Below are 15845 nucleotides of genomic sequence, written 5' to 3'. Positions count from 1 at the left end.
ATAAAAAAATAATACATATATTTTTGACTCATTTGTGCAACACTGTAACCGCCGGTGTGTGATATAAAAAATAATAATACATATTTCTGACTCATTTGTGCGACACTGTCAGTGAAGCTAAACTGCAGTGTGTAGTAATATATATTTCTGACTCATTTGTGCGACACTGTGAAGCTAAACCGCAGTAAAATAATATATATTTCGGACTCGTTTGTGCGACACTGTAACCGCAGTATGTGATATAAAAAATAATACTTATATTTTTGACTCATTTGTGCGACACTGTAACCGCAGTGTGTGAAATAAAAAATAATAATACATATTTCTGACTCACTTGTGCAACACTGTCAGTGAAGCTAAACCGCAGTGTGTAATAATAATAATAATAATAATATATAGTCCTTACTCATTTGTGTGACACTGTAGCCGCTGGTGTGTGATATAAAAAATAATAATACATATTTCTGACTCATTTGTGCAACACTGTCTGTGAAGCTAAACCGCAGTGTAATAATATATATTTCTGACTCATTTGTGCAACACTGTAACTTTTAATGGGAATAGGGGAATGGGTAATCTAATGCACTAGTATAATTTCATAAATCATAAGATTATGAGAAACCCCATATTTTATTCTGTATCATAAATTCAAATCGAATTAGGGGGTGCTGCCACTAAATATATTGTTGCCAATATATAGTAACTTGTTAAGGAAAAGAGGATGAGATTGGATTTACAGTGGCGCACATGAACATAATGAATAAACACATAAAATGTAACTTTTATTATAGTATTATTAAAAGGCTTGTAACTGGGATCAGTACGAAATCCCGCTGGATGGGATCCAGGCGGTCGGAATCCCGACATCGGAATCCCGACCAGCACAATCCCAACAGGGGGGCAAGCACAATGTAGCCCCTTGTGGGCACGGTGCCTTGCTACGCTCGGCACACTAATTTATTCTCCCTCTATGGGTATCGTGGACACCCACGGAGGGAGAATATGCCGGGATTGTGCCAGTCGGGATTCCGGTGTCGGGATTCTGACTGCCGGGATTCCGTCCGGCGGGATGTTGACCGCATCCCTTGTAACTGTGAAATATTAAAACCAATGACAAGTGAAAAGACAAAGTGCAACATTTAATGTTAAAATCACACGTTATACTCAATGTGTTGGCACTGTATTTGTAAGTTATTCTTCTCTGGGTACTATGACCTCCGAAGATTTTTGTTGTGCTTTCAGAGTGTACAATATTTCAAATTAATGATTTTAAAGAAATAACGTGTCTCATGTCCTGTTATGTTTAATATATAAGATTCAAAAAGTGCAATATTCTGTCAATAGGTTCCAAGATGTCAATAGGTTCCAAGTTCTTACTCATTTGTGCGACACTGTACCCGCAGTGTGTGATATCAAAAATAATATATTTATTTTGATCTAAATTAATATTTTGTGCTGTGTCATCCCAGTATACATCCAGGGACTGCAGCTGCTCCGTCCATCTAGGGGCAGGGCCGAAACTAGTGGGGGGCTAAGGGGTCACGCGCCCCGGGTGCCGGATTTCCGGGGGCGCAGGACCTCTAGTAGTCTCTGGCTGTAACCTAGCACAGGGAAACGTGCAGCGGTGGCGGCACCGCGCCGGTCACTTTGCTGATGTAGATGATCGCGGCGGGCGGGAGTTGGAGAAGCAGCTGGCGGGTCCCGGCGCTGATGGGCCTTCAGTGTGTGCGTCTCCCCCGCCCCCCATCCCGTCCTCCTGCTCACCTTACCAGCAGCGGTGGTCCTGCGGAGCTCTCCCCCGTTCTCCCAATCACCTGATAGTGACACTCAGCAGCAGCGGTGGCCGTGCAGTAAGTACGGCTGTCCGGCTCCAGCAGCATCTCTTTCTCTCTCTCTCTCTCTCTCTCCTCTCTCTACCCCTTTGGATTCTACTGGACAAGTGGACGTGACCGGCGTGGCATGTAGGTAAGTAATCTCTCTCTCATTTTTACAGGTATCGCTATTGGATTCTACTGGACAAGTGGACGTGACCGGCGTGGGATGTAGGTAAGTATGTGTGAGTGTGTAAGTGTGTTATAATAAAATTTTACTGTCACGGTGTGTGTGTTTGTGTTTTTATTTGGGTATTTTTGTTGTTGTAGAACTACAGGTACCAGTGAGCCCATTATTTCCCCGCCTGCTGGTACTTGAGGTTCTCCAAGTACCAACAAGCGGGGGAAGCTTGCTGGGCCTTGTAGTTCCACAACAAAAAACAATATTCTTTTTTTACACACATGGCTATCAGCCCAGCACCCACCACCCAGGGGTGTTGGGGACAGCCTCGGGCTTCACCCCTGGCCCTTGGGTGCCTGGAGGGGGGGGACCCCTTGATTTAAGGGGTCCCCACTCCTCCAGGGTACCCCGGCCAGAGGTGACTAGTTGGGAGGGTAATGCCACGGCCGCAGGGACCTACATAAAAGTGTCCCCCGGCTGTGGCATTATCTCTCTGGCTAGTGGAGCCCGCTGCTGGTTTTAAAAATACGGGGGACCCCTACATCTTTTGTCCCCCGTATTTTTGGAACCAGGACCGGTCTAAGAGCCCGGTGCTGGTTGTCTAAATACGGGGAACCCCTGTCCAATTTTTTTCCCAGTATTTAAACAACCAGGACCGGCTAAAAGAGCCCGAGGCTGGTTATACTTAGGAGGGGGGACCTCACGCATTTTTTTTTTAACCCATTCAGACCCTTCTCCATTAAGTTAATGGAAGCCCTGGACAACAATATATATATAATATACAATATATATATATATATATATAATTTATTGTTTTTTTTAATTATTATTATTTTTTTGTATGTGTGGGTGCGGTGGTGGGGGAAGGGGGGCGCAAAATTTCTGCCTTGCCCCGGGTACCGAAAATCCTAGTTTCGGCCCTGCTAGGGGTGTTCGGTCAGTCCACCCAAAATAAAAGACTTTAAAAAAAAAAATATTTTGTGCTGTATCCTCCCAGTATACATCCAGGCACGCACCGTCCATTTCAGGGTGCTGAGTCTGTAGCTCATATTCTTACGTTATAACTTATTGTCCTATTTTCATAATTTTTCTTATCACAACATTGTGATTCATTCAAATTAATATTATTAATAATTATAAATTAACTAAATTTAAATTTAATTAATGTAAGTACTCTCCACACATGAATAGCGAACCTTCCGCATTTCAAAGATTTCAATAATAATTACAGCATCTAAAATATTGTCCTTTTTTCCTTCTTTGCCTAATTCATCTTTTTGTGAACTGAAATCTTGAGCCTTGTCTAATGCGTTGTTTTATTAAATACATTAATTTTTTTAATATTTTGTATTGTGTCCGTCCTCCAAGTACATACATCCAAAGGCTGCTGCTGCTCCACCAATCTAGGGGTGTGCTGTCCATCCATTGATCCAGGGACTTCAGCCCACTATTAAAAAAAATAAAAAAATATTTTGTGCTGTACAGTGACAAGGGCTGTTCTTTGTTCTGTCCATCCATCCATCTAGGCTCTGCCCCAGTGTTTAAAAAAAATGAAAAGTATTTTTATTAATAATATTTAAAAAAATATATTGTATTTTGTGCTGTATCCTAGTAAACTGTACATCCAGGTTCCCGGATGCATTGAAAACTCTTTTTGAGTACACAATGGAGGGTGGACAACTTAAGTAAAGCAAAGCCAGTTTTTGTAGGAGACTTCAAATTTGCTTTTTTTTTCTGCCAGTATTGGAACAGACTGTCTGACATGCCTATTTGGAATGCTATGACTAAAATAATCAGCAACCATTTTTTGAATGGTGACCGTATCATATGCAGTCACAGTAGATATGTAATAATTGTAGGCAGTTCCTTCACTCTGGATCAGATGTCAAAAGTTTTTGCTGAATGATCTGGATCACTGCCACTGTGTCTCTTTGCAGAATGGAAAAAATGTCCCATAATTTTCCAGGCTCACGACAAAAAAAAGGTTTGTAATTTGTTTTTGAGTGATTAGTTGGGCCAAGTAGTACTTAACTGCTGTAAAATTCTGTCTGAGCTAATCTTTTCTTTCTTTTACAGGAATTTCAAGAATTTTTAAATGGAGAATGTTCGCTATTGTAGGGTGTAAAGTTTAGTTGCCTCAGCCAGCTTTAGCACAGTATGTACCATGTAAACATATGTATGTGTTTGACCAGTATACACAACTAATTTTTGTATTCATTAAGTATATTCCTTTCCACTTTATTGCAGACATCCTGGACAAAGGACAAGACGTGCAAGATCCGACGCATGGATGATGACATTTTGTTTTTTATTTGGAATCGGAGTCTGGTGGCAAAACCCAAGCAGTCACGCACATCTCTAGACCCCTTCCCTCATAAATTTGCTTCGGAATAATAAAAATATTAAATTTACTATAATCAGTCCTTCCTTCCTTTACCTGCCTTCCACTAAATACATAGCTCAACTCCTATGGGACTCTAATCTAGTTATTATTTATTGATTAATGAAAGTTTTCTTGGTTACTTTCTATGGAGTCATATAGTTTATTAAACTGCCACATGTTCGGGCCACCCACTGCTGTCTTTTAGCTCAGTCATCCAGCTACTATGTTGCAACCTTTTGGCCTAAACTGGATGTGAGCTGTGAGGTAGAAAAAACTGTAAACGCTGGTTTACTTACAGGACTAAAAAGCATATACCTTAAACACACTTGATACACTTTAAAATTGAGCCGCTGCGGCCGCAGTAATTAACCTTTCACCTTTATATTAATCACAAACCTTACGTACACAAGGTCGCACAGTGTACGCACTCTGCGTATGTACACCGAAAGGGCGTAGGGACTACACAGTTGCGTACACAGGCCTATACGCTGTTAGCACAATGCAGCAGCCCGAGTGGCTGTAAATACACTTTAAACCTTAGCAAGGAAATGGAACACGAAAACTAGGTTGGGGTCTAACCCACCAACGGTTCTTTACTTGCATGGGGTAACAATATAAACAATAGAATAGAATAGAATAATGGCTACAGTCAATGGTACATACTTGTTTAGTTTCTCCTGCGCTTCCCAGTCTGATCCTCAGTCATCAGGGTAGATGACCTTAAGAGTCTGTGTGTGACCAGGCATGCAGCTGGTTCTTTTATACAATCTTCCAAAACCTAACACAATGTATACTGTAATCTCTTTGTCCATTGGACACAGGGATGGTCATTTACAGTACAGGAGAGGTCATAGGTTGGTTTCAATAGGTGGGCGATGTCTGTTCCAGGTGCACTTGTAGGTGGTCTCCTCTGGGTTCCTGCCACATACCAAATGTACAGTAAACACAGTTTATATTTATATTCTGCTCCTGCGATCTTCTGCGAACCAACACGGGAATATTGCCCTTAAAATACCCTACAGCTGGATACCAAGCACCACCTTATAACCTTGTTCTTTCCCCTCCTATCCTGTAAAGGTGAATCCCTTTGTTCTGATACCATTTAAACTGTTGTAACTTGCTGGTGTGGTGCAGGGAGACTATGTGTACATTGGCCCTCATTCCGAGTTGTTCGCTCGTTCTTTTTCATCGCATCGCAGTGAAAATCCGCTTAGTACGCATGCGCAAAGTTCGCACTGCGACTGCGCCAAGTAACTTTACTATAAAGAAAGTATTTTTACTCACGGCTTTTTCATCGCTCCGGCGATCGTAATGTGATTGACAGGAAATGGGTGTTACTGGGCGGAAACACGGCGTTTTAGGGGCGTGTGGCTGAAAACGCTACCGTTTCCGGAAAAAACGCAGGAGTGGCCGGAGAAACGGTGGGAGTGCCTGGGCGAACGCTGGGTGTGTTTGTGACGTCAACCAGGAACGACAAGCACTGAACTGATCGCACAGGCAGAGTAAGTCTGAAGCTACTCTAAAACTGCTACGAGGTTTGTAATCGCAATATTGCGAATACATCGGTCGCACTTTTAAGAAGCTAAGATACACTCCCAGTAGGCGTAGGCTTAGCGTGTGTAACTCTGCTACATTCGCCTTGCGAGCGATCAACTCGGAATGAGGGCCATTGTGCACTATTTGGATTAAATATCTAATGTGTTTTTATGGCTTTTCCATGCGACTACAAACACTACCGTAAATACTCATACCACGCGCTAATGCGCAGGACCACAGGAGCGACCATACGCAAATTGCGAATATGCGCACGTACGGCAGAACAAGTACGCGCACGGAGGCCATCCGTGTGTAGTTTGTACGTGATGTGTGTACTGCAATATTTTTCGACTTCGACAAAACTGACTGGAAATGAGTGGAAATTAATGTTATTGAGGCTAATAATACTGTAGGAATAAAACCACCTCAAATTCTGTTATTTTAGCTGTTTTTATGATTTTTCTCTAAAAATACAGATCCAAAACCAAAACCTGCAAGGGCGGTTTTGGAAAAACCAATCCAGATCCAAAATACGAAGGAGATACAGATCCAAAACCAAAAACCAGAACCCAAGATTTGGCCCGGCGCACACCCCTAATCTATATGCACACAAACACAGATACAGAGAAAAAGATGCACTTTCAATCATTGTAATATTTATCAAAGCACACGAAATTATGCACCTAAAGATCCAAACACTAATCACCTTTTACAGAAAAAAAGCCCTATAATTAAAAGATAATTGTTCAAGCCCCTCTTTGGTGCACAGCTTACCTTCAGCTGCATCACACTGAGTGACTCACTGAAGTTTTGAACAGCTTACTGCAGTGAAATGAGATGCACAGACAGCAGCCCATAGAAGCACTATAGGTCTAGCGATTTAGCACAGAATGGCTTCCTATTGGAAGCTGTTACTGTTAATCACTCTGTGTCCTGGCAGTCCAAGGTGGGAGGAGTTTCCAGCCCTGTGTATGATGAGCAGTAATAGTTTCCAATAGGAAGCCACTACATGCCATACTCCTCTTCACAGGGTTGGCCTGTCTCCTGCTTTGTGCTAATGTGTGTGCTTGCCGTGCTGAGAGGACCCAGCGTTATCATGTGCTTACGGGTGAGGAAGGAGTGGAGAGGTGCACGATCGAGACCCCAGCTCAGGTAGTTAGTGAATGTCAGTCCATAAGGAGCAGATGATTTATGTAGCAAGGCAGAAATGCAGTGGTGGATTTTTGCTGGGAGAAATCTGCCCCTGGCTAGCTCCGCAGGCAGTAGGATGATCATCAGCCACAACACAGGAGTGGCTGTGGCAAAGATACAGTAGCTACTGCAATAGTGTCCTCTTCTGAATCATGCCCAGAATGCTAAGGCACTGTACACACATCCTGATGAGTACACCAACCTACTTTTTCTGCCAAGAGCAGCCATAATTATCATTATCATCAGAACAGATGCCTGCTATGTGCTAAAGATACAACACAACTAGGTGCCCTCTAGGCATACGCACAACTCACAATATGTTATTACTCTGGTTACATGACCCCGAGATGGTTCACTTCCATGCCTACTCCCAGGTACTGCCTAGCTGACAACCAGAAATTCCCATTTTACGGATGGAGAAAAACGTCTCAGATCCGTCCGATTTGCCTGAGATACGTACGTTCGCTAAACGGCATGTGCAGCATTTGGACCAGCATGCCACTGAGAATCAGGCCCACCACGTCTAGCTCTGTGGGATTGTAGTTCCACCTTCAAACTTGTATTGTGGAAAGAAAAAAACACCACCTCAACATCCATCCATTTAAGAGGTGGTAGGAAGTCAAGTTTGTTGGTAGAAATAGGGTAGCCACCCTCCTGGAATGCAGGGAAAGTCCCTATAAATATAACCACTCCTCCCTTTTTTGTATTTAAAAACTGCTGTACCACTACCAGAAAATAAAATGTTTATGCAAAATACGGTGCACATCTGCCTTAGCAAAAAATCCATCCTCACAAACATTTGCACCCCACAGACTTCACCATCTTGACCTGCAAATCCATGTAGTTACTCATATAATCAGGTGCAGTTGTGTAAAAAAATATACCCTGGTAGTTATGAAGATCACAGTGCTGCAGTTTTGTTTTTTGCACTTCATTTATGACCCTTAAAGTCCAAGACAAATGCATAACTCCCAACTGCCTTGATATTTGCAGGACATACCCACCTATGGACCGCAGTGGTCCATTGTGGGGAAAGGATGGGAGGTCACTTTTCTCTGACCTACTGCTTTGCATGGCAGATCAGTGGTTAATGGAAGCAGTGCAGCATGCCCCAGGCATGACAGACAACAAGGTGTGATGCGCTGCCGCACCTCATGTGACGAGTACAAACTACCGATCCCCTTCTCCGAAATGCAAATTCGCAATTTCAACAGGTTTTCATTTATTTTTTCAAATTACTATTTTTTCTTTACAATATGCTGCTCAAATTTAATTTACAGGAAAGGGTCAATAGGATTCATGTACTAATGTGCACAAATCACAGAAAGCCAATTGATCTGTGCATGAAGAAAATGACATATGCAGGAAGGGAGAAGCAGGCAGGTGTAAAAGACTGCATGTAGAATCGGACTGGCTCACCAGGGTATTGGTGGGAGCTGCTGCCACACACTGTATTCCAGGGCAATGTTTAGAGGCTCCCAGCACCCACACTTACCATCGGAACTGCTGACTGATTATGATGTCTGCGATGCCGATTTTATGAGCAGGAACGCGTGCTGATAGCCAGGTGCCTCTCAACATTGTCCTGAATACACAGTCTGGCAACAGATCCCAACAATATTCCGGGGACCTAGTCTGGTTCTGTCTGCATGCTGTGCAATAATGTGATGTACAGTAGACGGTTTACCTGTGTTGTTGTTGATCAAAAGCCTGGAGTAGTATTTGTGTGCTTTATCTCCTGATCTCAGAAAATAATGGTCTGGCTTCAGTTCCCATAAATTGATTGTCTTAATATTATGTGATATTGCAAAGAGAATTATCATTGGGATAATGAACAGGAAGAGCAGGAGCAATCTGAAATAGACAATATATCTTTCACTAAAATGTTATATACAGTATACAACCAGTGCTAAAAGGGGCAAGCAATATACAGTACTTGTTGTCATTTAGAAGAAGTAAAGCAGATAAATGTCTGGGACCGGATCTGAGGAGTAAGGACAAGGCGGAGGCCCAGACAGCAAGATGAAGGCATGGAGGAGGTCAGACGAGAGTGGTGGTAGCTAGCCTCCTAAAAATGTTTACAAAAGCAGGGAAAATTAGTTTGTTAATGGAGGCCTAGTGTGGACAGTATTCCAGTATTCATTCCGAGTTGTTCGCTCGCAAGCTGCTTTTAGCAGCTTTGCACACGCTAAGCTGCCGCCTACTGGGAGTGAATCTTAGCTTCTCAAAATTGCGAACGAAAGATTAGCAAAATTGCGAACAGACACTTCTTAGCAGTTTCTGAGTAGCTCCAGACTTACTCGGCATCTGCGATCAGTTCAGTGCTTGTCGTTCCTGGTTTGACGTCACAAACACACCCAGCGTTCGCTCAGACACTCCTCCGTTTCTCCAGCCACTCCCGCGTTTTTCCCAGAAACTGTAGCGTTTTTTCACACACTCTCATAAAACGGCCAGTTTTCGCCCAGAAACACCCACTTCCTGTCAATCACATTACGATCATCAGAACGAAGAAAAAACCTCGTAACGCCGTGAGTAAAATACCTAACTGCATAGCAAATTTACTTGGCGCAGTCGCACTGCGGACATTGCGCATGCGCATTAGCGACTAATCGCTCCATTGCAAAAGAAAAGTAACGAGCAAACAACTCGGAATGACCCCCATTATCTCTTCCACCTGACATTTCGGTTGTCACCCTCCCTCAAGACAAACAAATCTCTTGGATCGAATGATTGCTCGGTGGATTTATGTGGTGCATGCATTGTAAACAAGCACCTCTGTTCTGTTTTATAGAGGGGGACTGCAGAGCTTTATACCTTTGTATAAAGACCAGATGCAAACATAATACAGTGTAGTCTTGAAGACAGAAAATGTAGCAAATTACAATTGAGACAGTGTCCCCTTATTTTCTATAGTTACAAAAGGTAAATGAGTCAAAAAGCAAAACACAAAAATGTTGTTGGGGGAGGGGGTCCATTTATGGTAATAGCCATGCTTTCACTCCACATATACTGTATGACTCACAATGACTAGTGTGCAGTAGTCATACAAAGCATCTACACCACAGGTTCTCAAACTCGGTCCTCAGGACCCCACACAGTGCATGTTTTGCAGGTCTCCTCACAGAATCACAAGTGAAATAATTAGCTCCACCTGTGGATCTTTTAAAATGGGTCAGTGAGTAATGAATACACCTGTGCACCTGCTGGTTACCTGCAAAACATGCACTGTGTGGGGTCCTGAGGACCGAGTTTGAGAACCTATGATCTACACTGATGGACCATTAAATTGCCTATAATGACGGAGGTTGATTTTATTTATGGGATATGCAATATTTCACTTTGTATTGTCTTCTGTTGTTGGTTTTTGTTTATTTAGGTAATCATCCCGTCAGCTAACTCCTTGATGTATGTGGGGTCATAGATCATCCCTATAGGACAAAGCAGTGCAGTATTCTAAAGGGCCCTACACACTAAAAGATTATCTGTCCAATCTGCCTGATTGAAAAGAAAATCTGGCAATGTCTGGGAGCAAATGGCAATTGACTATTTGCTCTCAAACATTGGAAAACAGACAAAAATGGACTTTAAGACAAATTGGTTAAGTTTGTTTCATTAAACCAATTTATCTGAACTGTTTTTGTCCATTTACTTGATTTTGATAGCAAATTGTTGATTGTCATTTGCTCCCAGCCATTGCCAGATTTTCTTTCCAATCAGGCAGATTGGACAGATAATCTTTAAGTGTGTAGGGCCTTTTAGTGCTTAGAGGTTGCACCTGCATGTTATTTTTTCTGCAAGTTTCAGGATGGTAGCACCTTTTATTATATTTAAAATGACCTTATGCAGCCCCCCCCCCCCCCCCCTCTTCCCCCTTACAAAGTAGAAAATGCCAGATACTGCAGTATTGTTCTGAGGGGGAGATGTATAGGTGTCAGAATAAGTGGCAGAATGGGGAAGCTCAGGGGGTGCCAAAAATGTTTGAGAGGCATCAGTCAATGTACTGGGTCACCGCCTAGGATTACCACGGACAGTGTGTCTATAGTCTCTGGACGGAGAAAATCCCCTTTCTGGCTACTCAACTTTTTTCCTCCCCACAACACTTCTCTGCCTGCCTCCTGGGCCTCCTTTCACCCATGCACCTAGCTAGGGGTCCTACAGTGTATGGCTAGTTATTCTGGATCAGGCTCCCCTCTTTCTCCTCAGCTCCCCCTCCATTCTCTCACCCCATCTTGGACCCAAACCCCCTTTCTTCCCTTGCAGCAAATCTCAACCCCCGGGCGGCATGGGAGATCTCACAAAGGTTGCTAGATCTTGAGCATGCCCAGTGAGACACAGCACATCAGCACTAGGCTGATGCACTGTGGGCTGTGACAGGGATTGCCGGAGTACATCTCGTCAGCACTGCTTCCTGCATCGCCTTGGTAAAGAGACGAAGAAGGAAGAACTATAACGGCATGATCCGTGCTGCTGTAGTATGTCTACCCCTTGGTATCTCACAGTAAAGATTCTAAAAACACAGATTATTAGCCGTTCACCATATGGTGGATTTAAAGAGGGGTCAAGTCAACTAGAAGTCAACCCCACAGGTACAGAGCCTGATAAAAGCTACATTGCCCTACATGAATGTCAAGATTTTGTAGCTTAATATAGTTGTCCTATAACAGTATAAAACATATTTAAAATATATTTAAATATAATATAACCTATGAGCAGGAATTATATTTAACATATACAATATATTGGGGTATTGCTATAGATCAGATCAAAACCACTCACAATGCTCGGAAACCTTTCATGTCATGTCTTAATTTCAGGAAGCGAATTCTGGCAACAGCCAACACCTGCTGTCTCCACAGTGCCATCCCACTGACAGTGGCGGTACCAGAATCCGACATCAGCTGGATGGACTCCTCCATCTCTGAGTTCAGAAATTCCCTGTCCTCCTCACTGGTCATCTCCTGATTGAAAACAGCATAATCTGCACCAGAAACCATAGCAAAAATCTATAAATACAGTGGTCACACACTGACAGATAAATGAACCTTTTCAACATGATCGAAATGCAGTTCATAAGAATCTAGTTAAACTGTCTGTTCTAAATGAAAATAAGTAATTGTTTCATATATATATATATATATATATTATGGTTTATGGTTTAGTCACAAGTTAAAGCGTTTTTCATCCTGAGAAAGCAAAAGCCGAAGGAGGATTGTGGGAGGATTATAGCAGGACTGTAGTTGTATCCTTTAATGTAGAGGGAAAATACTTCTGGTGAAAACACTCATTTTGATAAAAATAAAGCTCTTAGCTATTTAATAAATAACGCTATGATAACATTAGGAAAGGAAGACCTTCATTTTTTTATCCCATTTCATTTTTTTTTAAACAGATTAACAAAATATTCTTGCATAGAAGACACCAGTAAACAATATAAAATTTGACTCCCTGCCACTAATTTTTTATGCTTCTTAATATTTTTCCCTGGGGTGGTATTCAGTTTGCCGGCTTTTGGGATCCCGGCGCTGGAATCCTGACACCCGGCATACCGACAACTTTTCTCCATCTTGGGGGTCCACGACCCCCCTGGAGGGAGAATAAATAGCGTGATGTGCGTAGCGTGCCACCATGCCCGCAGCGTGGCGAGCGCAGCGATCCCGCAAGGGACTCATTTGCGCTCACCCAGCTGTCGGTATGCCGGCGGTCGGCATCCCGGTGCCGGCATACCATACTACACCCCTTTCCCTGGACTAAAAAAACACTATATAACATTTGAAAATAAAGTGTAAAAAATAACATTTGACAAGTGAGGTTAAAAGTACATTGACTAATGTGCTATCACTTTTGATCATATCCCTTATTTCTTTACTTATTAACCCCCCCCCCCCCCCCACTTCCTTCCCAATATGATGGCGACTTGTGACACCCCGGCCCACAGTCATCCTTTCCAGACATTGATGTATATCCTACCTCCTCTTTCAATCTCTGCTTCTCCTTCCAGCTTCAGGAAAACGTCATTCAGCGTTGTCATAGACACTCCGTAACTTACAATGTTCTGTCCCACATGTCCGTCCAGATGGGTAAACAGATCTGCACATGTTTAAGAGATATTTCATGGACAGTTTTGCAAAGCATGTAATATCTTTTTAAATGAGTCATGTGACAAGTAGTATGATAATGATAGGGACGGTGATCAGGATTTGCTGTTTTACCCTATATTTGTAAGAAGTCACCCTACTGGTGTTCAGAATGAACTGCTCTAGCTGAAAAAGGCTTATCTATTCATTATTGTGGCATTACTGTTCTGTTAACTCACTCTTAATGGCATTAAAGAAGGAGATGACTGATAAAAATAACTAATTGATTAAATATATTTTCTCAGCGTAGGTCCATTTGATATAAATGGTGTTATTGGCCAGCCCCCAAAAAATGCTTAATTTAAAAATAAGAAAAACATTTATTAATTTATTTGTCATGTCAGTGATACAGGAAACTTATACTGGAACACACTGGGAATTCTTACCCTCTGGATAATTATCACAATGGCAGCTGAATATCCCTTATAAACCCCTTAATTGGCCAATTTAAAATATTTGTAAAAAAATATATTTAACTAAAAAAATGCAATAAAAAAATTGCCTAGGGTTGTCCCGCACTCCAACATGTTCCAAGACTCCCATTGTAAAATTTCTTCCCGGTTCACCAGTGTCTATAGATACCCCAGCAGCAATATGTCTCTAGTGGCAATATACCCCACCACTCTAGGGGTGCTTAATGCCCATTAGCACATCTGCCCCCATCCATAGGTGTTCATAGGCCCCCACTGTATTAGTACCCCACTGATATGTCACTATACAAGTGTATATAATAAACGTCCCCAAAGGTCAATACAACGTAATTTTCTCGTCCATCCCCATATTAGCAAAATAGTACTCCTCCCCCTTTCTATTGCCCCTCCCCTAATGCAGAGCACAGTGGAGTGTGGTTCGGGGGGGGGGGGGGGGGGGTGATGGTCAGTCCTGCTGCTGCATCATTCCAGGGCACGATTTCAGGAGTGATGTTGACGGTTACAGTCACAGACCAAGATATCCCTTCCGGGAGTCTGGAGCTGGTGGAGGAGATCCTCCATAACAAATGGTGGACATAGCAGGACAGTACGGTCACATGGGAAGCTTAAGCCCATGCGACTGTGCCAGGTAAGTGGTTCACCAAGTAATATCAAAACTAATAGGCAGAAAGTAACTAGTTCCAAATGAGTGGTTTTAAAGGACTGAATGACAACCTGTTGTTATGCACACCAGTGCCTGCAGGAATGTACTGGTGTTTGAACTGTTATGCACACCAGTGCCTGCAGGAATGTACTGGTGTCTGAACAGAGAGGGATGCAAAACAAATGAACTCACAGACAGACTGGGAAATATGACATAACGTACACAGAAGGTGATAGGGTAACAAAACCAACACAGAGTGAACAGAGAAGCCCAGAGGCTAAGAAACTGGGTGTCTCCCTAGTATTAGAAATGCTCAGATGGAAAAAGCAAGATGTTGTGTTTTAATACGTAGAGAACCCGAAATGCTGTTGCTAAGGGCAACAGCAAAACCCTAAAGGGTTACCAACGGGTGTGGCAGTAAACTCCTTGGTCAGAGATGGAATAATAGACACAAGGAGAGTCTCCACAATCCTTATTCTCACTTGCAGGGCCCAGGTTCAGCTTACTGCCACTAAACTGACACATGGACGCCCTGCACAGTGAGAGAGGATTAAGCAGGCAGGTCTGAAAGTACAGCCACAAACCTGCTCGGTTCACAGAATAGCAAAAGAACCTCAGCAGGCTAAACGACTGATTCCAGTCTTACTGCTAGGTCTGGATTGGCAGAGTGTAGTACCAAATTCCCAGGCCTATTTGCAGTAAGCAACAACAAATACAAAGCTACACAGTACTGGCTAACTTTCAGGAACTGACTAACCAACAAAGATTCAGCAGCATCTGTTTAACCTGAGAAGAGGCCTTATAAAGCAGGTGCTGTCCACGCCCCCCTCAGACCTCACAGACTGTGAGCACAAAAACCAGCACCGGATCCCCTGCCTGTAACCACTGCACAGCAAAAGACCCGAACCGGAGTATCAGCTGCGCTCAGGTTACTCCGCTAGCACTTGTCTCCCGACGACGTGGCAGCACAGGGCAGGAGACCCTAACAGTACCCCCCTCTGACGAGGGGTCAAAGAACCCCTACCACCGGGTTTATCGGGGAACTGCGAGAAGAAAGAGCGTATCAGTCTGGGGGCATGAAGATCACAACTGCGCACCCACGACCGCTCCTCCGGGCCATACCCCTTCCAGTGCACCAAAAATTACAGCCGACCCCGAACCATCTTGGAGTCAAGAATCCTTTCAACAACAAACTCCCTCTGGCCACGTATCAGAAGAGGGGAAGGTCTTCCTCTGGAAGAAGGATTACTAATCGCCCGTTTTAAAAGGGAACAATGAAATGTTTTATTGATACCCAAAGAACGGGGCAGATCTAACTGAAATGCCACCGGATTGATAACCCTGGTGATCTTATAAGGGCCGATGAACCGGGGGCCTAACTTATGAGATGGCTGTCTCAACTTCAAATTCTTGGTAGACAACCAGACGAAGTCCCCTAATTTGAAGCTGCAGGGTCTTTTCCGCTTATCAAAAACCCTTTTGGTCACTAATGACACAGACACAAGGGCTTTCTTCACTTTCCTCCAAATAGCTCT

General features: G+C 43.1%; 1 protein-coding gene across 2 annotated transcripts in view; it reads right to left on the bottom strand.

Moving 5' to 3' along the window:
- Positions 1–15845, bottom strand: part of LOC135056124 (ABC-type organic anion transporter ABCA8-like) — a 380977-nt gene that overhangs the window by 122657 nt on the left and 242475 nt on the right. For both annotated transcript variants that reach the window (XM_063960911.1, XM_063960912.1), the window contains exons 18-20: positions 13070–13189; positions 11879–12080; positions 8790–8956 (exon numbers count right to left, since the gene is read on the bottom strand). In XM_063960911.1, coding sequence (XP_063816981.1) covers positions 8790–8956; positions 11879–12080; positions 13070–13189 — 489 coding nt within the window. The remainder of the gene's footprint in view (positions 1–8789; positions 8957–11878; positions 12081–13069; positions 13190–15845) is intronic.

Source organism: Pseudophryne corroboree, chromosome 3 (genome assembly GCF_028390025.1).
Source record: "Pseudophryne corroboree isolate aPseCor3 chromosome 3, aPseCor3.hap2, whole genome shotgun sequence".
Classification (NCBI taxonomy): domain Eukaryota; kingdom Metazoa; phylum Chordata; class Amphibia; order Anura; family Myobatrachidae; genus Pseudophryne; species Pseudophryne corroboree.
The sequence above is the reverse complement of the archived record's forward strand: the minus strand, read 5'-3'. Positions and strand labels throughout refer to the sequence as shown.